A 24,883-nucleotide genomic window follows, 5' to 3' on the forward strand; every position below is an offset into this window, starting at 1 on the left:
CTGAACATAAGGCCTAAGAGCAGGTAAGACCGTACTTTGTCTTGACACCCCTTCCTTGCACATCTTGATCAAACCATCCATGACAGGATCTTTCCCCATTTCCTCAATCCATTCCCTCCTAGATATAGAACTGGGTAAATCACTTTCTAAGTCATCTAAAAACGCGACCACATTCTCGGTCACCAACTCTTTAGGCGGCTCTTTAGTGTCAGGTAATCTAGATAGACAGTCCGCAACACTGTTGCACCAACCAGGTAAGTACTCTACATTACACGTGAACTCTTGTACACTAACAGCAAGTCTCGCTAACCTCCCCGAGCAGTTCCTAATTCCCCCAGGGGCTAAAACCTTTAAGAGAGGCTTATGGTCCGTTCTGAGTGTGAACGTGATTCCCCACAAATACACTCTGAAGTACCGAGTTTCCCATGCAGCCGCCAATGCTTCACGCTCTATGACCGAGTAATTCCTTTCGGTCTCAGTCAGAGAACGCGACGCAAATGCAATAGTGTTCTGTTTACCACCCCCTTTTTGTGTTAGGACCGCTCCAATCCCAACAGAGCTGGCGTCAACAGTGAGGATGGTGTGATATGACTGCACAAAACTTGAGAGAATGTTAGCATCTAAGATGTTTTGTTTGATCAATAAAAAGGCATTCCTCTGATCTGCACCCCAAGTAAAACCTTTCCCTTTCCGCATGATGATTCGCAAGGGTTCAACCTTTTCTGCAAAGTTCTTTACGAACTTCGCATAGTACTCAACCATGCCCATAAAAGACCTTAGTTTGTCTTTGTCATCAGGTTCAGACACATTACATATAGCACTTACAAGGTCTTTTTTGGGTTGTATACCAAGGCCAGACACGTGGTACCCCAGGTAATCTACTTCCTCAACAGCAAACACACATTTTTCCCTTCACAAAGTTAAACCAGCACTTGAAAGAGCAGTGAGAACCTTATCTAGAATGACATCATGGTCCCCAATATTCAAACCATAAATCAGGATGTCGTCCTGGAAAAATACTACCCTTTCAATGTCTTTTAGTACATCTGTAATGATCCTTTGGAACACACTTGCTGCAGAGCAGAGACCAAAAGGAAGTCTTTTGAATTGGTATGTACCCTCCGGAGTGATGAATGATGTAAACTGCTTTGAGTCCGGATGAAGCTTTACCTGGTGGTATGCGCTGCGGAGGTCCAATTTTGAAAAGATCTTTCCTCCACCCAAACTCAGGACAATTTCGTTTATGTTTGGAAGCGGAAAGTTATCCATTATCACGGCTTTATTAAGACTCCTCATGTCCACACAGAAGCGCAAGGATTTGTCCGGTTTCTGTGTGATCACTACTGGACTCAACCACTGTGTGGCCTCCACAGGCTCAATTATGTCATCCTCCAATAACTGCTTGATGATCTTTCTGACCTCATCCCTTGCAGATAGGGGTATCTTCCTTGCGGTGTGTTTCACAGGTGCTACACTCTTCTTAGTTTTAATAACATGTTGGTAACCAATGGCCTCCCCCAAATTTTCATTGAAGATGTTTTCATGTTTTTTAAGAATGATTTCTAGGTTCTCTTGAACTATATTGCACACACTTTCTCCCTCAACACACATTACAGGTGGATCAGCTCTCGGGTTCACCCTTATATTGAGCTCATATTGGTGTAACCATCCCAAAATAGCATGGCCATGTGGGGATACATATACCTTTCCCTGGGTGACTCTCCCTTTAAACTTAATATTGGCCTCAAAGAATCCAAGGACACCAATGCTCACCCCTTGGTAACCTCTTAGTGTGATGTCAGATTTCACTAAAACAGACTCGGTGCAAGATGAATTATACAATTTCTTAGGGATGATTGTGTAAAGCGACCCTGTATCCACCATTAAATTGACAACGACTCCATTCAATTCAAAATCTGCTTTAGGCCGAGATAGGACAACACCCTCTGTTGACTCCAGGTTGCCAGCAGACGTAATCATCATTACTTCCGCTTCATCATCAGTAGCTTCTCTCTCAACCATAGCAACCTTTTTCGAGCCATTTGTTCTACACATTCGTGCATAATGCCCTTTTTTTCCACACTTTAAACAATCTCTAGATAAAGCCGTACAATTCTTTGAAACAGCTAAATGAAAAGGGCTTCCACATCTATTACAAGACCGTGTGGTCTGTTTAAACTTGCTTGTTGTCCCACTTCTATTAAAAGAGGTTGTGGGTTTCCCCCCCCCTATTTGTTTGTTTTCCTTGTATTAAACCTATGCTTTCTGAAGCATCTGCCTGTAAACTTGCAACTTCTTGACAACTAGTGTGTCCAAGTTGTATTCTTTTAAGCTCCTTCATGCACCTATCGCTTTCTTCAGCAACTTTAGCAATAGTAATTGCCTCAGTGAGGGTGGGGTTTTTAGCTGCCCACAACTTTTCCTGTGTTTTCTTGCTAAAACATTGCACGATTAATTGATCCCGAATCATCTCATCCTGTATGTTCCCAAACTGACATTTCACAGAGTTCTCTTAGCCTAGAGACAAATTCATCAATTGTTTCATTTTCCCTTTGAGGGGCAGTGTAAAATTTGTGCCTGCGCATTACTACATTCTCCTGCTTAGCAAACCTGGTATATAATCTAAACAGAGCATCTTTGTAAACATTATCAATGTCAAGAGGTGGGTTCGGCAAATATTTAAATACTCTTTGTCCCTCTTTCAGTAAGGCACCCAGTAACAAAGCTTTCTTCCTGATGGCAGAGAACTTGGTGCCATCCAAGGCTATGATATAATTCTCAAATGCCTCACACCAATCATCCCATTCCATGGACGGTTCACCTGGGGCACTTAGGAAAGGGACAGGGGCTTGAATAGCATTGTTCACATTCATAGTGAATACCCAAGAGTAATGCTTCTAAATATGCTTAACACAGATCTCATAAAAAGATAAGTCAAATCGGAAAATTAAACACTCGGCAATGTTCGTAATGTCCCAATTTAAAGTGTGTGTGTCACTGTCGTTTATGTTGAAGATGCGTAACACACTGTGACAAGGATGACTTTAAGTGAGTGTCACTGTAAATTTAGCTTTCCTCCAAAATCGGTCGTCTTTAACGACAAACGTGTTTGTGGTTGCGTGACACACAATAACGAACTTGCTTAAAAGTGAGTGTGTCACTGTAGACAGAATTGCGTTGGTATTTGTTTAAAATGCTCTCTCTTTACATGAGTGCGTTTCCCTTTTAAATTGTTCCGCCCCCCCAGTGGTGGGGCTCACTGGTACTGCCTTTCTGTTTAAAGTCAGAGTTTCCCCTTTAAGAGCAATTGCACCAAGGGGCGCTGTCGCCTGCGTTGACGGGCCAAAGACCAACAGTTAACGCTCCGTCACGCCTGATGCGCAGACAGTTTATGATTACAGTTCCCTTCACGGTGAGCGATTTTCCAACATACCTTCTCTTGAGGCTTACGTTATTGGTTTTAGTGTCAAACCACTTTCGCTTGTCCGTGGATATTCCCTCTGGTCGGGTTTTCTTTCTCACGTCGTTTTTCCCGCTTAACTCTGTCTTTCCTCTCTCTCGTTACCCTCCGCCTTCAACTGTCGTCAATGTCGCCAAAATGTTATAAAATTATGACAAGGCGGCACACCAGCGTCGTGTAGTTCAGTGTCTTTTATTAAGTAAAGACGCAGGAAAACCCAACCATCATGATCGGGACCAAACGGGCAACTGCCAGCCGTTGGACCGAACACTGGACATGTCACCGAGTCAGGCAGCGCGAGCACAGCGCGCGACATGGGCAGTGACACAGAGCACAGAGTGAATATAACAGTATATATATGTATGTATGTATGTATGTATGTATGTGTATGTATGTATGTGTATATATATGTATGTATATGTATGTATGTATGTATATATGTATGTATGTATGTATGTGTATGTGTATATATGTATGTGTGTGTGTATATATATATATATATATATATATGTGTGTATGTGTATGTATATATATGTGTGTATGTGTGTGTGTATATATATATATATATATATATATATATATGTATATATACCAACCCCGACCCCCCACACACACACACCAACCAACCAAGGCTGGGAGATGTAATCGCCCAGGTCTGTGTATTGCCTCAGGAAATCATGGCATCAGCCTATGCTCAGCAGTGCTAACCATCATTGTCTGAGGCAAGTCATTAATAACTTCCTAAGGCAGCTCCCATACCTGGATATTACCTTCCCAGTCATGCATTTATTTCTACATTAATTGGGCTAAGATCACCAGGTGGATGACCTACCTTTTGTTCAGTTAGCTGGTGTGGAGAAAGGGAAGCCTGCCAAAAAGAGTACCTTGTTGCTGTGCATTGCCATTTGTGTCTTGTTGGTGTATGCTGTGCCCAAATTGGGGCCTCCTGAGGGCCTTTTCGGCTTATTCACCCAAAACTGAAGCCACGATTGCAGTTCTGGTTCGGGGGTGTTTCAATATTGGACTGGGCTGCAACATGGACGCCCATTTCACCAGATGCTATTGCCTTGATTCTCAGGTCTGTGGGGATAGCCAGTTCCCCTGTTTTGGTCCTAGGGAACTTCCTGGTTTGAAGCCCACTCTCCAGACCCACCTCTTTGTTGTGGGTACTGCTTTGGTATTGATTCAAAGGTGAAGAGTCACCAGTTGGAAGTATCCACAGCATGAACAAGTTACTTGCCTTTAATAACACTATTTCTGGTGTGTACACGGTCTAACGGCAGATGCTTCACCACTGGTCCGCTCCCCATTCTATGGAGTGGACATTCTGTGAGGTAGTATGATCCCACGTTGGGTAAGGCACAGATTCACACTGATTTTCCTCCATGTCAGCTGCTTCTCGTCCAAATGTATGAGGGAGAATGCTGCTGTCAGTGCAGATGTGGCTCCTATATATGACTGTGTGATCATGCCAAGAGGTGGTGTGGAGTTGACCCAGATGCAGTTGGCACCATCTGTCAACCCAGAAGCTGCGATGCTCTGCCACTACATCAGCATCTTTGTTGTAATGGGTTTGCCTAAATCATTGCTCATTGTTGTTTCCTAATTCTTGGGATGTTGGACAATGGATATGTTCACTTATTTTTAATTGTTACTGTTTAAGAGTGACCTTGTTGCAAATTGAACTGTGATAATATAGGCCGTGAGTCAAGACCCCAACTTAAGGCCATTGGTACCACTCGAAGGATGGGTTCTAACATAATTTGTTTTGCACGGTATGGATGCCTAGTGATGGAAAAGATATGTGAGAGCAAGTAATCACTCTTTACCTTTTGTCTGATATTATTGGATTTGCAACCATAGCCGGAGAAAAAAATAATGGTTTTCATATTTTGGTAAAATTAAATACACATTCAGCATGTGAAAAAATAAATCTAATTCCACCAGATTGGTTAAATTTGATATTATTTTAAACGAATTATGATTATTAATTATAATAATAACAATATAGTCCTTAAAATAACCATAAAACTTAATTGTATTCTCATATATTGATATAGATTATGTGCATACCTTTGACGTACAATTTAAAATAATGGTTGTTACATCTTACATAGGCTATGTATTTCATGAGTGAACATAAACACAATTTTATCATTCACATTTGTCGTCATCTTCTGAATAGGTGTCTTCATTCTCTGCGTCTGTTTGATTTTCACAGGCAGGAAGTCTGCACATGTAAGTGCACTTGAGGTCATTTAGACAGTCGACCCATGTTGGCAGTTTACAGTTCCTAATGCAGTTACAAGCTAGTAGAGTTAACACTGCCTGAGGTTCTGGCTGCGCCACCATCCAGTCCACTACCAGTTACTCTGCTCCCGCGTGTTTTCCCAACTTCCAGCCTCTTCCAATTGGACTATGTGTCTGTGGATCGTTCAGAAGACATCTCTTGCGTATACCAGCTAATTAATTTGCACGTTCAGCATGTTTCTTCAGACCATCCCTGCTAGGTGGAAGTTGACGACTGTCTTTCTCACCATTCTTTGTGCATAATAGGTGATATCTCAAGTCATTCACGTGATGAACTGAAGATGTCGATGCATACAGCAAGCACGAGAATTGCTCTAATTTGTCCATTAGTTCTACAGAGAGATCCCATTCGTCTCCGAGCTGCAAAAATGTTTCCTCTGTATATCTGTTGGCAGACAGGATTTTAACTGCATGTACTTTTCCTTCTTCAGCAAATGCGCTTACTGTGTCACATCCGATAAAAGTATAGAGACCTATCATAGCTCAACAAACCTTTTCACCAAGAGTTGAGGCTGTTTTCCTAATGTCTAGGACTCTCATGCGTATTTTAGTACCACATTTTAGAAACCCTTTAGCCAAGATTCTGTCTTGGAATCTCAAACAAATAAATACATCTTTGTCATCTGAGCTTCTCATTACTGCCTCCTAACCCTCATTAACAGCGTGTGCAGCATGCAGCAACAGATTGCCATCTGCTTCTTCATGTGTTCTGTTTAGCTCAGGTACTTGGTGGCTCCCTTCAGATGTTATTTTGTAACATCTGAAAGAAACACGTTAGTGTTAGATTCCTTACCTTAGAATATCCCCAGGCGTCAGACTGGATCCGTAAAGTTTTCGTCCGCAGTACCCTTGCGCATCGGTAGGAGTCGTGATCGCCGGGATGACGTTGTCGGAGTACTTTGACGCCTCCCTCGCACACTGACATCAGTTCTTCGTTTTTCCGCGCAAGCAAGCGCATATCCGGGAAGAGCTAGTACTCTAGTCACTTTTTGACTAACTTGTTGGCCTATTTTGGCTGTCTTTTTTGAGTCGATTCAACTCTTGGTGCCGGTAGGGATTCCTGGATTTAAACAGTGTGACGCCTGTCGGTGACCGACCCCCACCGCTGCTGTCTACTGCCTCAGGGCAGACCACGACGACCAGTCATGCCCCGACTGCTGGGCCTTGACCTCGAAGGCTAGGCGGGAGAGGTCCCGCAAGCTCCTTGAAATCCGGCAGTCAGCTCCGCGCCGCTCGAGGTCCCGGTCGAGGAGGAAGTCAAGGGGCCGGTCGCAGAGCCGGAGCCCACACCGTTAGTCGGGCTCCAAGTCCTTGCATTCAGGTAAGTCGAGGCACTTTAAAAAGTAGTCGAAGAAGCGGCGTCGCTCTTCTGACCCCTTGCCGGTCGCGCGACGCGACTGAGGGTTCGGGTGACTCCACTGGAGCCGCGGGTGTCCCATACCCTCCGGTCCCATACCCTCCGGTCCCTGGACTGCATGCGACCCCGGAGGAGATACTTGATTTCCTCGTGGCCATGAGGATTCACTTCCCTCAGAGGCCTGTTGGCGTGCCTTCGGGCCCCGCAGACCCGACTAAGGGCCTCAGCGAGCCGGCAGCTTCGTCGTCGACTTCGGTCCCGACACTGCAGGGCTCTGGGGGATCCAGGCCTGGATCCCGGTTGACGCCAGTTGACCTCACAACTCCTCCACTGGCGTCGACCTCGAGGGTGTCGCTTCCGGCGCTGTCTTCGGACATCACGGCCCCCGATTTCAGCCCCGGTCCGGCATCGGAGCGGCGCCGCTTTGCAGCGTCTCCGGCGTCGGTGGGTGAGCAATTCACCTATGACCCGGCTCCGTCATTTCTGCCTGTTTATCAGGACACGGATGAAGGGGAGGGTTGGAGGACCCTTTGGCATAACAATGCCAGTTAAGTCAGAACTGGGCAGATGAGCTGGGGGAGGCCAGTGGTCTGGACACATCATCCGACACTGGATTCATCTCGCCTCCCTCTGAGGAGGGTGCTATGTATGGTGTGGTGTTGCGCAGGGCAGCCAAGGCCTTGGCTCTTGAGCTCCCTGCTGCGTCCGTGAGGACTATTCTCCTCACTGCGGTGCTTCAACTGCCAGTAAGCTCTTCGGAGCCCCTGCTGCCGTTCAGTGAGTCCCTCACAGACGTTCTGATGGGAACGTGGTCCAAACCCTCCACAGTGCCCCCTGTGGATCGGAACGTGGCCCGACACCTCTGCCCGGCTCCGGGCGACCCCTGCTTTCTGTCCGTACACCCCACCCCCGAGAGCCTGGTGATCCAGGCCTCTACGTCCTAGACCGCATTCCTGAATGTCCCTCCAGATCGGGAATCCAAAAGGGTTGACTAGTTTGGAAAGAAACTGTTCTCCTCATCTTAGTCTGGGGTTGCGGTCGATCAACACTGCTTGCCTTTTGGGCCGTTACACCCACTCTTTGTGGGACACGGTTACGGAGGTGCTGCCCCAGTGTCCAGAGGAGGCCCAGGCACGGCTCGCCCAAGCAGTTGCTGAGGGGCGGGATGCAGCATGTTATTCCATCAGATGTGGACTTGATACCACAGACTCGCTGCGCGGAGGGATTTCCACGACTGTGGCGATCCGTCGCCATGCCTGGCTGATGTCCGCCAATTTTTCGGGGGATGTCGCGTCCACGCTCCTGGACATGCCCTTCGATGGCCGTCGCTTTTTTGGCGCCAAAGCAGACAGTGCATTTCAAGGACTCCAGGGCTACGGCCAAAAACTTGGCCTGTCGGGCCAGTGCCAGCAGACTTCTGCTTTTCGTCCCTTTCCTGGCCAAGGAAGGGGCGCCCCCACACGTTCGTCCAGCCGCAGGCCAGAGAACCAACCTCAATGCGGACGTGGGAGCCGCCATGGCGGTGCAGGGGGACAGAGGCCTGGTCAGTCCACATCCACTCCCACAGCATCTGCCTCAAAACCTTCCTAGTCCGAGCTTTCAGGCCCATTCGACGCCAGTGGGGGGGGCAGGGTTCGCCATCATCTTCTCTCCTGGTGTACCATCACTTCGGACAGGTGGGTGCTGCAAATCGTCCAAAGGGGTTACTCCCTCCCCTTCGATGCGACCCCTCCAGCCATGCCACTGCAGTGCCACCGCACCCATGTCGGGGGATCACTTGCAACTTCTGCAGGAGGAAGTTACGGCCCTCTTGGCCAAGGGGGCTATCGAGCGCATTCCTGGGCCAGAAGTAGGACGTGGTTGCTACTCCCACTACTTTCTGGTACCCAAGAAGGACAAAGGAGGACTACGCTATATTATGGACCTGCAGGAGGAAGTTACAGGTCTCTTCGCCAAGGGGGCTATCAAGCGCATTCCTGGGCCAGAAGTAAGACGTGGTTGCTACTCCCACTTCTTTCTGGTACCCAAGAAGGGCAAAGGAGGCCTACGCCCTATTTTGGACCTCTGGAGCGTCAACGGCTTCCTCCAGAAGGCGAAGTTCAAGATGCTGACTTTAGCTCAGGTCCTGGCTGCCCTAGACCCTGGAGACTGGACGGTAGCGTTGGACTTGACGCATATTTCCACATCACCGGCGCTATCTGCAGTTCACAGTAGGCCATGAGCACTTTCAGTTTACTGTGCTCCCCTTTGGTCTCACCAGTGCCCCTACGGTGTTCACGAAAGTGATGGCGGTGGTCGCAGCTCATCTGCTCAGGTCAGGGTTTCAGTCTTCCCCTATCTCGACGACTGGTTGTTGAAGGCAGGCTCGCCCCAGACAGTCGTCTCCCACCTCCAGACTACGGCCGATCTCCTGCACTCGCTGGGGCTCATCATCGACGTGCCAAAATCACAACTGTGCCCCTCTCAGAAGCTCCTCTTCATCGGAGCAGTTCTGGACACTGCGCAGTTTCAGGTTTATTCAGGCTCGGATTGCGTTCTTTCAGCCTTTATACCGGGTTTCGGTCAGGCTGATGCTGCGGCTCCTGGGGCTGATAGCCTCCTGCATCCTGCTGGTACATCACGCCAGGTGGTGGATGCGGGCTCTGCTGTGGGACCTGAAGTTTCAGTGGGCACAGTATCAAGGCATCCTGTCCGACCACGTCCTGATCTCGGAGGGCACTGCAAGACAGTTGCAGTGGTGGCTCACGGACCGCGATTGGGTCAGTGGCAGATCCCTCTCCCTACCCCAACTGGAGCACTTAGTGGTGACAGATGCGTCCCTCCTGGGATAGGGGGGCCACATGGGAGAGGCGGAGATCAGAGGCCTCTGGTCTCCGGCTGAGTCCCGGCTCCATATCAACCTTCTGGAGCTGCGGGCGATCCGACTTGCACTGAAAGCATTCCTTTCCTCTGTCCGGGGAAGTGTAGTGCAGGTGTTCACAGACCACATCACCGCCATGTGGTACTGCAACAAACCGGGCGGGGTGGGGTTGTGGACCCTTTATCAGGAGGCTCTGCGCCTCTGGACATGGCTGGAACACTGGGACGTCCCCCTGGTGGTTCAACACCTGGCAGGTTCCCTGAAGCCAGGGCGGACTAACTCAGCCGCCTGTGCATGATGGATCACGAATGGCGTCTGAACTCTGACGTGGCGCAAGATCTCTTACAGCAGTGGGGAAATCCTTGGTTAGATTTATTTGCCACCGAAGAGAACGCGCAATGTCATCAGTTCTGCGTGCCTTTCTGCCTATACCACTTCTGCCCAGAGTGCTGAAGAAGATCCGACGCGACCGGCCGCAAATCATCCTTGTGGCTCCGGACTGGGCACGAAGATACTGGTATTCCGAGCTACTGAGCATGTCAGTCGATCCCCCGATTCGTCTGCCTGTTCAGGAGGACCTTCTGTTGCAGCAGCAGGGGACGGTCCTCCACCCGAACCTGTCCAGTCTCCACCTACATGCCTGGAGATTGAGCTGCGACAGTTGAGGCCATTTGACTTGCCTCCTGAAGTCTGTGAAGTGATTCTGGCAGCCGGGCGTCCCTCCACAAAAACGGTATACGCCTGCAAGTGGAACAAATTTGTGGCATGGTGCACAGCAAAGGCTGTGGATCCACTTTCTTCCCCCCTTTCAGAGGTTCTCCTCTTCCTTGCTCTTGCAAAACAGGCTCTGCTCTGGGCACTATCAAAGGCTATCTCTCGGCCATTTCAGCCTTCTTAAGGCTTCCTGATCAGCCTTCTCTTTTAAAGTCCCCTGTTGTAAATAGATTCTTGAAAGGCATCACACTTATGTTCCCTCCTGTTCCTTTTGTGATGCCTCAGTGGGACTTGAACCTAGTACTTATCTGATGTGCGCTCCCTTTGAGCCACTTCATAATTGTCCTCTTTGTCTTCTGACTCTTAAAACTGCTTTCCTGGTTGCCATCACCTCTGCCAGAAGAGTGAGTGAGCTCCAGGCTCTGTCTTCTAAGCCTCCTTTCCTCTCTGTCCATCCAGACAAAGTTGTTCTGAGGACCTGTCCTTCTTTTCCTGCCCAAGGTGGTTACAGCCTTTCACATCGGGCAGTCCATCACCTTGCCCACCTTCTTTCCGCCTCCCTCAAAAGAGGAAGAGAGGCTCCACCATCTGGACCCAAAAAGTGTGCTCTTTTTATCTAGACCGCACACGCCAGTTCCGGGTGGATGACCAGCTCTTTGTTGGTTACGAGGGTGCTAAGAAGGGACGGGCGGTGCACAAGCAGACCATCTCTTGGTGGGTCGTTTTGTCCATCAAGGTCTGTTATTCCTTGACAAAGAAATAGCCTCCTGAGGGGCTGCGCGCCCATTCCACTCGGACCACGGCGGCTACTACTGCCCTGGGTCGGGGAGTTCCCTTGCTGGACATCTGTCAGGCAGCTACGTGGGCCTCGCTGAACCGGTTTGCCAAGCACTACTGCCTGGACAGCCAAGTCCTGAGAGATGGCTTTTTCGGCTGTTCCGTTCTCCAGGACTTCCTGGTGTGATCTTGGTTCGCAGCTCCACCCCCGGGTTTGGTATTGCTGGGGTATCTATTCTAAGGTAAGGAATCTAACACTAACCTGATTCTTTCAGATGCACAAGTTACTTACCTTCGGTAACGATATATCTGTAAGAAACATTAGTTCGTGTTAGATTCCTTACCGCCCCACCCATCCTCCCCATTCTGCGAACCGATATCTAGGTCAAGGTATCTCCCTTTGAGGGCCCTAGTTTCATGGCACCAGTGTCGGTTTCTTGCATGGCTCTGCGTTCCTGGCCCGGAAAGCTATGTACAGAACTGACGTGAGGGCGGCGTCTAAGTACTCCGACGTCATCCCGGCGATCACGACGCCGGACGCGGAGCCGCAGACGACGCCTACAGACGCTCAAGGGTACTGCTAACGAAAACTTTCCAGATGCAGTTGGATGGATGGGGATATTCTAAGGTAAGGAATCTAACACTAACTGTTTCTTACAGATATATCGTTACCGAAGGTAAGTAACTTGTGCATTTATCTTCAATGTTGGCAAACCGTGTTTTATAATCAAGTTTTACAAAATACTCTAGTTTCTTCAATTCATTACAAGAAATGTGATGAGTTGTTTTATTCATTGCGTGATTTAAGAATTTCTTCCACTGTCTGACAGTCTGGGAAGGTGAGATATTCTGTAACTGGTGCCTGAGTTTCTCCTCTCGGGTTGTCCTTTCACTGTTTTTAATAGGTATATCATTGTACGTATCAAACACAACATTGATTCTTTAACTCCTATTTTCTTCCTGCAAAGCAAGTGAAGACCGATTCTGTCGTACTTTGCTTTATGCTTCTACACAATCTCATTTGTTTGTGCGTAGAGAGCTTAATCCATTACCACTACAATTTTCGCCAAATGCAGTGATTGCCCTAACCGCTCTGACTGTTTCAAAATTTCAGAAACATTTGCCAACTTAGTTGCAGAGGCATTAATGGTGGGTAAGTAGCCAATGGAGCCATGCAATACACTAATTAGGTCTCTAGTACTGATTTTCAATCCTGTCCAACTTGATATTATCTGTACAAGGGTCACTTCTTGTCTTGTAACAATCCAGATTATGTACTTATTTCATGCAGACTTCAACTGGGCAACACATTCCCTCATGGCTTAGGTACTTGGCATAAATGGCTGAAGCCCAACTTGTTCACATTCACTTGAAACATACATGAACAAATCTTCAGTATTTGTGGTGGTTTTTTTGGTGGATTTTTTCTTGAGTATTTGAAAAGCACACAGCTACTCAAGAGTGTCCTGGCGCTGAAGGCATAGTGACCACGTTAGCCTTGTGCTGTGGAGACCAGGTTGAATAATTATTGCTGGAATAACCAAGTTTTCAGTGACTTCCGAAACGTGAGAAGTTCCTGCATCAGTCTTAGTTCCAGTGGCAGAATGTTCCACATTGGGCTGCCAGTATCTGGAAGGAGCCACCCCCTCTCCGTGCTCGTTGATTTTTATGAATGCGAGCTAACTGAAGCACTGAAGATCTTAGTGTACGGTGAGGGCAGTAGAACTTGACTCGTTTCCTAATGTACTCTGCACCTAAGCCGTGCAGAGCTTTGAAAGCCAGGACCATTGCTTTAAAATGGATCCTCTTACGAACTGGGAGCCAATATAGGGATTTCAACTGTGAAGACGTCCATTCTCTCGGGCCGAGCATGAGAATTGCTCTGGCAGCTGCATTCTGGGCCACCTGCAGCCTTGCCAGTAGATACTGTGGCACCCCTAGGTACAGTACGGTTATGTAGTCCAGCCTGGAGACTATCCGTGCTTGGACTACCGTTTTCCTATGTGTAATAGGCAGGAGGGGCAGAAACTGCTTTAGCATTTTCAACGTGCCAAAGCAAGATCCAACAACTGCCTGAGTCTGTGCCTGCATGGAGAGATTCTTGTCCAACTTTACTCCTAGGTTTTACACTGTCTTTACTGGAGTTGAGAGAGGGGACATGTCTACTGGCCACCAATTTCAGGGTGGCCCAAGAACATGATCTCTGACTTTTCGGGATTGCATTTAAGGTTGATTAGACTGGAGCCAGGAGAACACTACTGATAGGCGGACGTTAACCCCTTCGGTGCTCATGACGGAGCGGTTCCATCATGAGCGCCGGTGGGGTTGTGCTAATGACGGAACCGCTCCGTCACGGCCCAGCCCGCTCAATAGATCCTTCAGCACAGCGCGAAAATTTGCGACGCGCTGAAGAGGTTAATCACCTCTCCTTTAAAATCGGCGTCATTGTCACAGATGAAAAGCAGCTTCGTATCATCCACGTACGATACAATTTTTGCTTCATGACCCTTGGCTAGAGTCGCTAAAGGGGCCATATTTATATTAAAAAGAGTGGGGCTCAAATTTGAGCTCTGAGGAACTCCCACCTCCAAAGGGGTGGTAGGGCAGCAAAAGGCGGGGACCAAACTGCTGGCGATCCTTTAGAGAGGAGGCAAACTAGTTGAGAACCGCACCCCAAAAACTGTACTCCTGGAGTCTCAAGAGGAGTCGGTCATTGGGGACGGTGTTTAAGGCCGCAGATAAGTCCAATAATATCAATACGGCCTTGTCACCCTTATCCAGATCATCCTTTATGGCCTCCAAGACTTTCAACCGTGCCGTCTCGGTGCAAAAATTTGCCCTGAATCCTGATTTACTCTGATGTAGTACTTGATCGGATTCGACATATGAGGTTGTAACCGTATTCACAACTTTTTCCGGGACCTTGGAAAAGAAACTGAGCAAAGATATTGGCCTGTAGTTAGAGGGTACTTCCGGGTCCAGTGTCGACTTTTTCAATAGGGGAAGAATTGTCTCCCTTTTCCACCTTTCGGGAACGAGCCCCTTCTGCAAAGAGAGATGAAGGATACGATTAACCGCTGAATTAATAATCTCGGCTATTGATGTCAGAACAGTGGCAGGGCATGGGTCAAATGGAGAGCCGGATTTGAAGACTTTCATGATTTCAAGAGATTTATCAAAGGAGACAGCTGGAAACTGTGCCAGGGACGGTTCTCTTACTTAGATTTAGGGGGGTCATGCTCACAACTGTCTCTGTGCGCAGACGGTGTTATAGAGAAGGTCTCTTGAGTACTTTTAATCTTATCATAAAAGTAGGAAGACATGGCCTGTCCATTTCTCTGAGGGGGTAAATAGCTTAACTGCCGCTACAGGGAGGAGAATTCTCTTAACTATTCTAAAAATGTCCCTATTTTTGTTAGTTACACGTTCAATTTTTTGGGGGGGAAAAAGTTTTTCTCCTCGTGAACTTGTTTATAATGAGCCTTCAGCGCCTGTTAACAAATAACTTTTATCATGGATATCAAAATGCTTCCACCCGAGCCTTTCTAAATGTTTACAAATACTCTTGCTTTTCTTGAGGGCAGTCGTGAACCAAGGTGCAGTGGGCCAGCCAGCCAGTCTTAGCAGGGCGCAAAGCAGGGTGTGTGAGCTCCTCTGCGCGAAGCTGAAGCAAATTGTCCAGAACCGCAACATCCGCCTCCAAGTTTCAGCTAGCCAGAATCGGATGAATATTGGTAGCAGTACTCAATGTGTTGCGTGTGATATCCTGGAACGGTCTCAAATTAGGGTGATATGATTCTTTTCTAATTATAAATTCCAACAGGAAGTGTTCAGACCACACAAGGGGAAGTGGTTGACTCATTTCTATTTGGGCAGTGGAGAAGATCTGATCTAGAGTATGACCCCTTTCGTGAGTCGGATACTGCACATATGGGGCCAGCACTAACATATCCAAGCACTCTCTGAGTCTAATAGAGTCTGGATCATCCAATTTATCCATGTGTATATTAAAATCGCCTAACACCAAACATTGTTTGTATTTCATAACAAAGGGTGAGGCAGCGTTGCCAATGGACGCAAAAAACTTTCCGGCGGGACCCGGAGGTCTATATATTAGGATGCCTGCCAGCGATTGATGTGGGGACACTCCCCAATGGAAACAGAGACTTTCAGCTCCCTCTATTTCATCTGAAGGGACTATTGTACAGGAGAAATGTTTTTTGAAAATAACGTTTCCTCCTCTAATTCCCAATGTGCCGGTCTTTCCTAATTATCTGATAGCCCGAGGGGATAGCAGAGGCGATGGTAGGATTTAAGGCCTCGCAAAGCCATGTCGCCGTTAAAAATAGGAAATCTGGGGTTTTATCCATTAAATTTCTTCAATGACCGTGTGCTAAGAAGCAGGGCCCTTAGATGGGTAGTGTCTGTGACAAATTAGTATCCATGTGACCAGATTTAGGCACGCCCTGCTCTTTCAAAGTCTGATCTGCCTCGCTAATAAAGGCGTTCCAGCTGCATTGTGGGCAGCCCTTTTTATTTGGCTCCATTAGAAGGGAAGAGGGGAGCATCAGCTTGCGTCCCCTCCTATTTCCAGGAGCATATGTCTGCTGTAGGTTAGGCGTAACGTAAAGTTAAACTTACTGGCAGCGTGGCTGGCACTGGCCGCTTCCAAGATGCTGACGTGCGCAGGCGGGCTTGCCTTTTGCGTGCCTTCGGCGTGCCCGAGTCACTGTGGGAATTTTATAGGGGGTTAGAAAGACTAGAGCGCTGACCCAGACCAGGTGAACCCGCTCTTACAGGCTGATACCGCGGTCATGCTCAAATTATTAAAATGAGTTAAAACGAAATGAGAAGCACACACCAATTAAATACATACATTAAGTGCAAAATAGCGAAACTTGATCAAACGGCAATGTCAGCAATAATGTCAGCCCTGGGGAGCCCACAGGGCACAGCGCTGTTCTTTGTTTTTGTTTCTCAGTGCTTAGGAGAGGAACTTTAAAAGGTTGTGGTGCAAATAACTTGAGCTGCACAGCTATACCGTTGACTTGATGAGTTGTCCCCTTACCAGTAAGAGTGTCTTCCAGCTGATCAATGCTATCCCATGCTGAGTTAGTGAAGACATGAGGGTGAATGTCGATTGGAAGAACAATTTGCTAATTTAAGGTAGCAGCAAGTTTCTAAAGACACAAGGTGGTATCATTTTCTTCCAGTTTTGAGTATAAAATCCCATGACTAAGTCTGTTTACAGTGCAAATATTTTCAATATTGCCTGTCAGCGTTTTTAGAGCGTATGGGAGCAATAATTGTTTGGGGGTTTCTGCTGGCCATTTGTTACTGCATATATAATGTCCTGACTTTTTGCATAAGTAAGGCAACCTTTTACTGTTTTCTGGATCTCCAGTCAGAAATCCCAATATGAACCATTTAAGGTAATCAGACAATGTAAATTAATCTTTATCGACATCTGATGGATGATATGGCCATGGTGTTGATGTCCAGTTTGGTTTAATAATTTTTCTTATGTGCGATGAGGTTGATCAATGATCTTGTTCATGTCTGTTGCTTAACCTTTATGACTGGTAATTCTCCTTGGTTTCCCCTTACAACGTCCTGTAGCATAGCACTATCCGGTTGGGCCAATAATTTTGCTTGGTTGTCTGGGAATATGTGGAGGCTGGCGCCAAACTATGAGACCATTCTCTTCTAATATGCTTCTTGGTTGATTCGTCTATTCCTTGCATTCCTCTGCGTGTCATCAGTGTTTCAAGCCCTTCAGTGAAAGTAGTCACACATATTACCTCTATGTTGGGAATTATCACATTTCTAAAGTATTGAAAAAGTTAATCATATGCTTCATCGCTCATATTTCTGTAGTGATCATCGGGTTGAACACTAGATGCATGATCTTCCTCTTTTGCTTTAACCCTTGTATAGTTCATATAACAAGATGCATGATGATGGGCTTCTGCGGCACTGTATCCCGACTACAAACTACTAAGATCTTTGTATCGCAATCAATGGTTGCACACTCTAGAAGCCTTTTGCCAGCTCTAAGCTCCGTGGCCTTGATTGTTTTCTCACATGTTAATGTTTTTTCCACAAAATATACATTCTTTAGCATACACGTTTGACTTTAATGATGTTCTACTGTTTAAGCGTGTACTCGTGCATCATTACTGACACTTGCTTGAGCTTTTTGCTTAATAGTCTGTAATATTTTTTTTAGTTTTTTTTCATAGTAAACTAGCTTCTGTGTTAAAATACTTAGAGAACTATGTTGCTTGCCACATTTCTCGCAGTGTCTACCAGGGGAATGTGATTCCTTACTTGAGCTGCCTCTAACAAAGTTTTCCATGATGTGGGCTTGTCAGCGTAACTTCATGTTGGACATTTGACCATAAAGAAATTATAAAATGGAGATCAGACGGATGGGATGTGCTTGTTTCAGTCTTCTTCATGTTACTACATGGTAATTTACCACCAGCTCTGGAATTAGAAATGAAATGAAACATTTCTACATTTTACTTGGTGTACTTAATATAATCATAATTACTATTATAATTATCTATTTATATATTCACATTTACTGTAATTGTCATTTTTAATAAAAATTCACAGTAATAAAAATTATGAAAACATTTGCATCAAGGAATCTTGGAAGTGGAGTGGTAACACACAAAAGGCAGAGTTTTGACTTGCTATCACATATTTTCCATCTGTAGGTGTCCGGCACCTTCGCCAATAAATCATTTTAGAAACCATTCCCCACCCCCCCCTAATCAAGAGGTACCGATTACCTAGTTGGCATAAGGCCAACAAGGCTACATTTCTTGTTCACTTGCTTCATGATATTAACAAAAGAGAGAACACACTTAAATAAGACCTTGCAAATTTAGTTTGGCGCTGTGCATAGGAATTACGGTTGCTGGTCTAGTCGGCAGCCCTAAAAAGCCTGGGAACCCCCGAAAACCACACATGGACGCCCGGCTTGCAGTGAGATCAAAAGTTGCAGGTAGTGTTCTCTTTCGCTATTCTTTGCTGACTTGCCATGAACAGCAAATATGGTGTTCCTAATACAAAAACTGTGCGGTGCCTCATGAGCACTGGAATGGCCTTGGATTCGTTGTGACAGGTCCTCTCCCAATTTATCCAGAGAGTTCCCTCAGCTGCGTCTGTCGACCTGAACCCTGTTAGGACGATTCATTCCTTGCCACCACAGCTTGTCAAGGCTCTTCAAGACTCCAGGGGCTGGAAGACCCACTGGAGACTTAAAGGCTTAGCTGAATCTGAACTTCTCCCAAAGACTGAAATTTACCATGGAGGTGCTGGACACCTCCTTGTGATGATGGCAGGTTAGAGCAGTACTCTTTCTGTTCCAGTCCCTCTCGTGGGTGGATGTTGCATTTTAGAAAGCAGCTCAGCAGGGAGAGCGATTTAAAAGCGAGCGTAATCCCTCAGTTAAAAATTGAACATGAACACTGGTTGGTGGTACAGTCTCCTCTTGCCTATAACACTGCATCATGTCATTGGGGTCCCGCTATAAAATAGTTAAGGGAAGCTGCTGCCTAGTTTTCAGGTTAGTTATGCATAGTTTCCTGGGCTTAGTTCATTTGAACTCTTCTGTTTACCATTGACGTCACTCCATGCACATAAGCATTTGAATTTCACTGGTAGGCGTTTAGTACTTGAAACGTGCTGAGAAATGTATAGGTTGGAGATTAAGAGTGACTAGAAAGGCGACAATGCCCAGTTATAAGCCGTCCTATTCTGTATTTAATATACCGTTTTGTTGCCACCACTTTTTACCCTGAGCTGATCATGGATAGAGAACATATTGTCTAAAAGTATTAATGTAAAGGTAACTTTTCTTGGCTGTTATTAAACATGCACTTTTCAGACCTCAGACTGTCTTCTTTGTTTCTCTAGTTTTTCATGCTTTACACTTTTAAATAAATTGTTGGGACCGAGGCAGTCATGCAGTGAACATAGTCTATTTTTTTGCTTTATCTTTTAAGGTCACGTTGGAGTAGTTCATGTTCCATTTCTTTTTGAATGTGTACTTGCATTTCCATCTTATATTTCACATTTTCTTGAGTGAATGTTCTTGATCCCGCAGCAGCAGGATTATTTTAATTTCATGAATTTTTGCACATTTCTCTTTCAGAGCAAAACTATTGCGAATCTCGGTATCACTTCTTGCACTCATCAGATGGCGAAGGCTGTGCGAACATGCTTGTAGAATATTCAGCCAATCGCGGATATCGAAGCGAGGTGGACATGTTTGTGGTTCAAGCCGTTTTACAGTAGGTGCCCAACCATTTTTATTTAAAAATCTCTCAAAATACATAGTGCTTTGGAAAATCAGATTTGAAAGATGCCTTGTAAGGGGGCTGCGTATGTTTGCTCACGCATTCCATTTTACAGAACAAGCTGCACAAAAGTATTTTTTTGTGGGGTACCATACATGAAGTGCCACAGTCAGTACCATTCTAATGCCCAAGGGCACTTTTTGAGTTCGGGAAGCACAGAAATCAGAGTTTCAAAGGTTATTTCTCCACTATTCCCTGCCCGCCCCCTCTCCCAGTGGGCAGGTGCACCTGGCTACGGGAGTATCCTGTGCTGATGGGCATTCTTAGAGCAGCAGTTTCAATCTGCTAGTCTGCCTTTCAATTCTGCGGTATACTCCGTGCAGGAGCACGTATTAGGGACCGCACATTTTATATTGCAATCTTGTGCTCTGTCCGTGTCTGCTCAGAGTATGGCCAGTTACGGGTGCTCGGTCTTCATCTCCTAGATGCAAGACATAACTATACTTCAGGCTCTAATCGGGATAATCTTCAGCTTTTGTTTTCTTGTAATGCGGACTATCAAAATCTACTCCAACTTTGCAGATGTTACTGTGTAAGGATTTGCAGATGCTGAAACACATTTTTATGCAAGTTCCCTCAAAGCAGGCTTTATTGATTAAGATGCGGAATCCGCCAACAACACTGACGAATAACATGCTTTAATGTTGGGTTGCATGGAGCCAGCAATGCAAATGTTTGACGCCACTTCCACCTTATTTGCCCACAAAGAAAGGAGGAGGAAATAATGGTTGTTCCTGGTTATCCTTTTCCGCTAAAGGCAAGCATCCTACATATTCAGTCATGATTTCAGCTAGAAAGAACAGTGTGGTGTCCCCTGGCGCTGCATTTTCCGGGCATCTGGGAAAGGACCATGAGAAAGTGGACATCCGTAGTAAAAAAAATCACTGTGCTGCCCATTGGGACCTGGACACATTCTCTCATGGAGATGTTCCAGGTCGCTATGGGACAAGTAAGTCATTATGAAGCATCCCTTGGTCTGTAGACCTTTTTAGAGTGGCAGATTGTCTTATTCCAGTCACGTGGACATTTTAGTGTGTTCAACTGACCAAAGATGTTGCACTGGGCTCTGTCTGAGGAGAGCCTCCTTCCTTTGTGTCTTAGGAGTCGGAGACTAAATATCACAACAAATGATAATTGATCCGCTTTTCTCAGCACAGGTGCAAGACTTAACTCTGAAAAAGACATGGGCCCTTTGGACTAGGACATGTGTTCATTCATGGTGCTTCGTTGTTCAGAAAAAAATCGATCTCCTAGGAAGGATCAAGACCATCCATTAGGAAGTGTAAATCTGATTGAAATTTTCCCTTTGGTCACTTAGTCTATAAGTATGAGTCGATCATGGTATGCTGTTCCGGGGAGCTCTGTGAGCTATTAGTCTAGGGCAGGGGTCTTCAAACTGTGGGGCGCGACCCACAGGGGGGCCGTGGTGTCATAGATAGGGGGTCGCGCATTCCCAGTTGCACTTCTGCCTAAAACTGGAATACAAAACACTTCTTTATTTTCACGCACGCCTTTCCCCAATGCTGTCGTTGAAAGTCCTCTGCTGTGCCCTCACTGTAAACTGTTGCCGAACTCTGACCTCCGTTTTGGCTTGAGGACAGCTCACATAGGCTGTCCCGGGCTCTGGAGTGAGGTGGAGTTGCAGAGGGAGGAAGGGGGGGGAGGCAGTTAGACTCGCACCTGCATCACCGGAAAGACCAATCTTTTAAAGTAAAAGGTTTTTTTCGAAGACAAAATGTGCTAATCTTAACAAAAGCGAAGGAACAGACTCCAGAGGTAAATGCACTAGGTGCGAACAGAAACACTTCTCTGTGTACTTGCTTCCCTGTTAGTGTGTATGAAGGGCCAGAGACGCAACTAGAGTCAAGTTTCAGAAGGGGGGGCTAATCAAATCTTCGAGGGGGGTAATTCTTTTAGCAATTGGTAGATTGAAGATGGAGGGGCTCTAGAAGGGGTGTAAGAAGTGTTCAACAAAGCCTCGTTAACATGTAAATGGTCTCTTAAAGACCTGTGAAGTACTCGGGTGAGGCTGCAGTGAGACGGCAAAAACTGTCTGTGTGTGTGTCTGGGAAGTTGTCCCAGTCCGGGCTGACACACACGAGGGTGAGGGCGAGCTGAAGCCCTATGAGCCAAATGGGCGTTACGCACCTGTGCAGGGAACTTACTGTTATCAATTACCATAATCAACTCAGTTCTCCCCAACAACTGCCTACACACCTTAAAACCCCACTGTGCACTGTCGTGGCATCTACCAAGCCAGTTACATTTGGTAAATAGCACGAGTTTCATTTACTGATGTCTGTTATTCAACTTATATTGCAATGTTATACCAAATGCTTTTCAATCTGAGACTTCCATCTGAGCTTTAAAGTTCCCAGGGTAGGCAATCACACTCCCACCTGCGCCACCGGAAAGAACAATCTTTTCAAACAAAAAAGGTTTTTTGAACACAAAACTAGCCATTCTTAACAAAACTCAGTCATGTATTATCATGAGTATTCAACATATGAAAAAGCGGGGAATCCAACCAGATGCGTCAAATGTTGTGTGCTATGGGTGTGCCTTTTACTTTCTTCCCAAGGCAGGGTTGGGCCAGTGCGGCTGTGGTAAAGGCTGCAGGTGCTCTTTCCCCTTTATAAAAGGCACTGCCATCATGCAGCTGACAGAAGGGCAGTGTGCTTGGTTGGCCCGGGGGAGGGTTTGAAGGGGGGATAACACTGTAGGGATGAAGGAGAGGAGCCTGGACTGACAAGGCACTGTCTGTGTGTGATTTTTGGGTATTGAAAGACAGGGCCGGACATACTTTAACTGACGGGAGATGGCGGTATATGAGGCCGATTGGGAGCCAAGGAGAGAGGTGTGGCGCTAGAGGTGAGAGGTGTGATGCAGGTGTGAGCGGGGACTGGAGAGAAGGGGTGGATGATGTGAGTGAAGTGAGGAGAGGCAAGATGAGAGACGTGGGTGGGGTGAGAGGGAAAGATGTGAGAGGTGAGGAGAGATGAGGGTGAGAGGAGACAGTATGGGAGAAGACAGATGAGAGAAGACAGAGGAGAGAAGTGAGGAGGGAAGCAAGGGAGTCAGAGAATTCAATTTGAGAGGTCAGGGATGAAGAGAAATGTGAAGTGGCAAAGGAATTGCGGAAACACAAGAGGATAGGTGAGTGTCAGAGAAAAGTGAAGGCAGAGGGGAGAGCTACCATTAACGGGTGAGAGAAGATAGCTGAGAGGTGATCCATGAGGTATAAAGAGAATTTGTTGCGACGTGGGTGAGGGAGAGCAGCGAAAGGTGAATAGAGGGAGTACTGGGGTAGGTGCTGAGGTAACAGGAGAGAGGAACGTCAGTTCAAGAAGGTGTGGAAGAACAAAGGAGAGATGGAAACGATGAATGGCAGGACTGGAGAAATGTAAGATACAAATAGATAGGACACAAATTTGAAGGGAGAGACTTGAGGTGAATGAGAAGTGATAAGGGTTGAGAGAGGAGGCGGGGCCAGGGAGGCCATGAGACTGTTAGAGAAGAGGGGATTGAAAAAACGGAACAGCGAGAGATGATTAAAGGTGCAGTGAGAGGTTGAATGGGGAGATGGGAAGAGTTCAGAAGTTATAAAAAGGGGTGAAAGAAAATGGCCTGCAAAGGGAGAGAGGGATTCTAGAAATGTTTGTCAGGAGGGGTCCTTACGTTTAAAAATGTTGACAGGGGGGTCTCGGCATCCAAAAGTTTGAAGACCTCTGGTCTAGGGTGTGGACAGTTGATTTCCTCCAGTAGTGGAGAAGGCATAACTTGGTAGCTGCCGTGGCAGTTGGCATCCATTTTTGGCTATTAATAATCAGACCTACTATTTCAAACATGTTGTTTAAGAGGGACAGCTGAGCTAGGGGCGGGATATTCAGGCCACTGGCCATGGATACCTCTGTCCAGATCTGTATCAAGTAATTCTGAAAGGACGAACAGTGCCATATGATGTAGCTCAGATTGCATAGAGCCTGGGCCCATCTGAAGCACCTAAAATGATGGAGGAGACCTACTCTGTGAGTCTATAAGGCTTCCAGTACTACTACTATTATTTTTGCAAGGTGTGAGACTTAAATAAAGCTTGAGAAATTAAGCCAACTTTTCAATTTTGGTTCTGTGTTCCAACTCTCTTCAAATTAAGTGTTTTTATCTTTGTGATTTAGGCACTCAGTAGCATTATTTGTGCATTTATGATCCGAAATAAGCTATTTGAATGCCCAGTGTATGCAGTCCCCCGGAGAATATGGCTTCGCCTAATGTGCAGGTTGATGGGCACCAACAGGGGGTCGGTGGCAGTTAGAATTATTCGCTCCTGCACTGATATGACAGTTTACATAGCTGTGGCAAAATTCCTGGGCTGGGCCTGGACCATTAGAAATAGAATGTCAAATGATTAACATGTATTCATGGTGCCAAATTCAAATTTTAATTCAATGTACAATGATGAAAATGGATGTATAACTTTTATATGTAATGTACCTACAAATTTTAACTCTGTTATATGTTTCATATTTATATTTATTTGTACTGTCTGCTTTTATGACAATCGTCGAATAAAGCTTGTCTGAACTGATCCGAAATAAGTTTTTGGAGTTAGAACACCAATTTGATCTTGTGGTTATTCTTTATTTTTTTTTCTTACAGATTCCTGTGTTTAAAAAACAAAACTAGTGCCTCCGTGGTTTTTACAACATATACGCAGAGGCATCCTTCGATAGAAACGGGACCTCCGTTTGTACAACCGTTATTAAATTTCATTTGGTTCCTGTTACTGGCAGTAGAAGGGTATGATTTATTTTCTGATTTTTGAACGAAATTGTGTTTTTCAACTCTGTAAAACTGTGTTCATACTTTATTCTTAATTGTTCTTTTCAGTGGGAAATTAACAGTATTTACTGTCTTGTGTGAGCAGTATCAACCATCCCTAAAGAGAGACCCAATGTATAATGAGGTGAGTAGAAGTGGGAGAGCTTTAAGTTGTCAAACCCACAGGCTCATTCTTGATTTGTGTTTTTTTTTTC

General features: G+C 46.1%; 1 protein-coding gene across 1 annotated transcript in view; it reads left to right on the forward strand.

Moving 5' to 3' along the window:
- Positions 1-24,883, forward strand: part of GET4 (guided entry of tail-anchored proteins factor 4) — a 102,122-nt gene that overhangs the window by 65,884 nt on the left and 11,355 nt on the right. The window contains exons 5-7 of the mRNA XM_086940563.1: positions 19,646-19,784; positions 24,507-24,647; positions 24,738-24,813. Coding sequence (XP_086796689.1) covers positions 19,646-19,784; positions 24,507-24,647; positions 24,738-24,813 — 356 coding nt within the window. The remainder of the gene's footprint in view (positions 1-19,645; positions 19,785-24,506; positions 24,648-24,737; positions 24,814-24,883) is intronic.

The sequence above is a fragment of the Lissotriton vulgaris genome, chromosome 10, assembly GCF_964263255.1.
Source record: "Lissotriton vulgaris chromosome 10, aLisVul1.2, whole genome shotgun sequence".
NCBI classification, from domain to species: Eukaryota; Metazoa; Chordata; class Amphibia; order Caudata; family Salamandridae; genus Lissotriton; species Lissotriton vulgaris.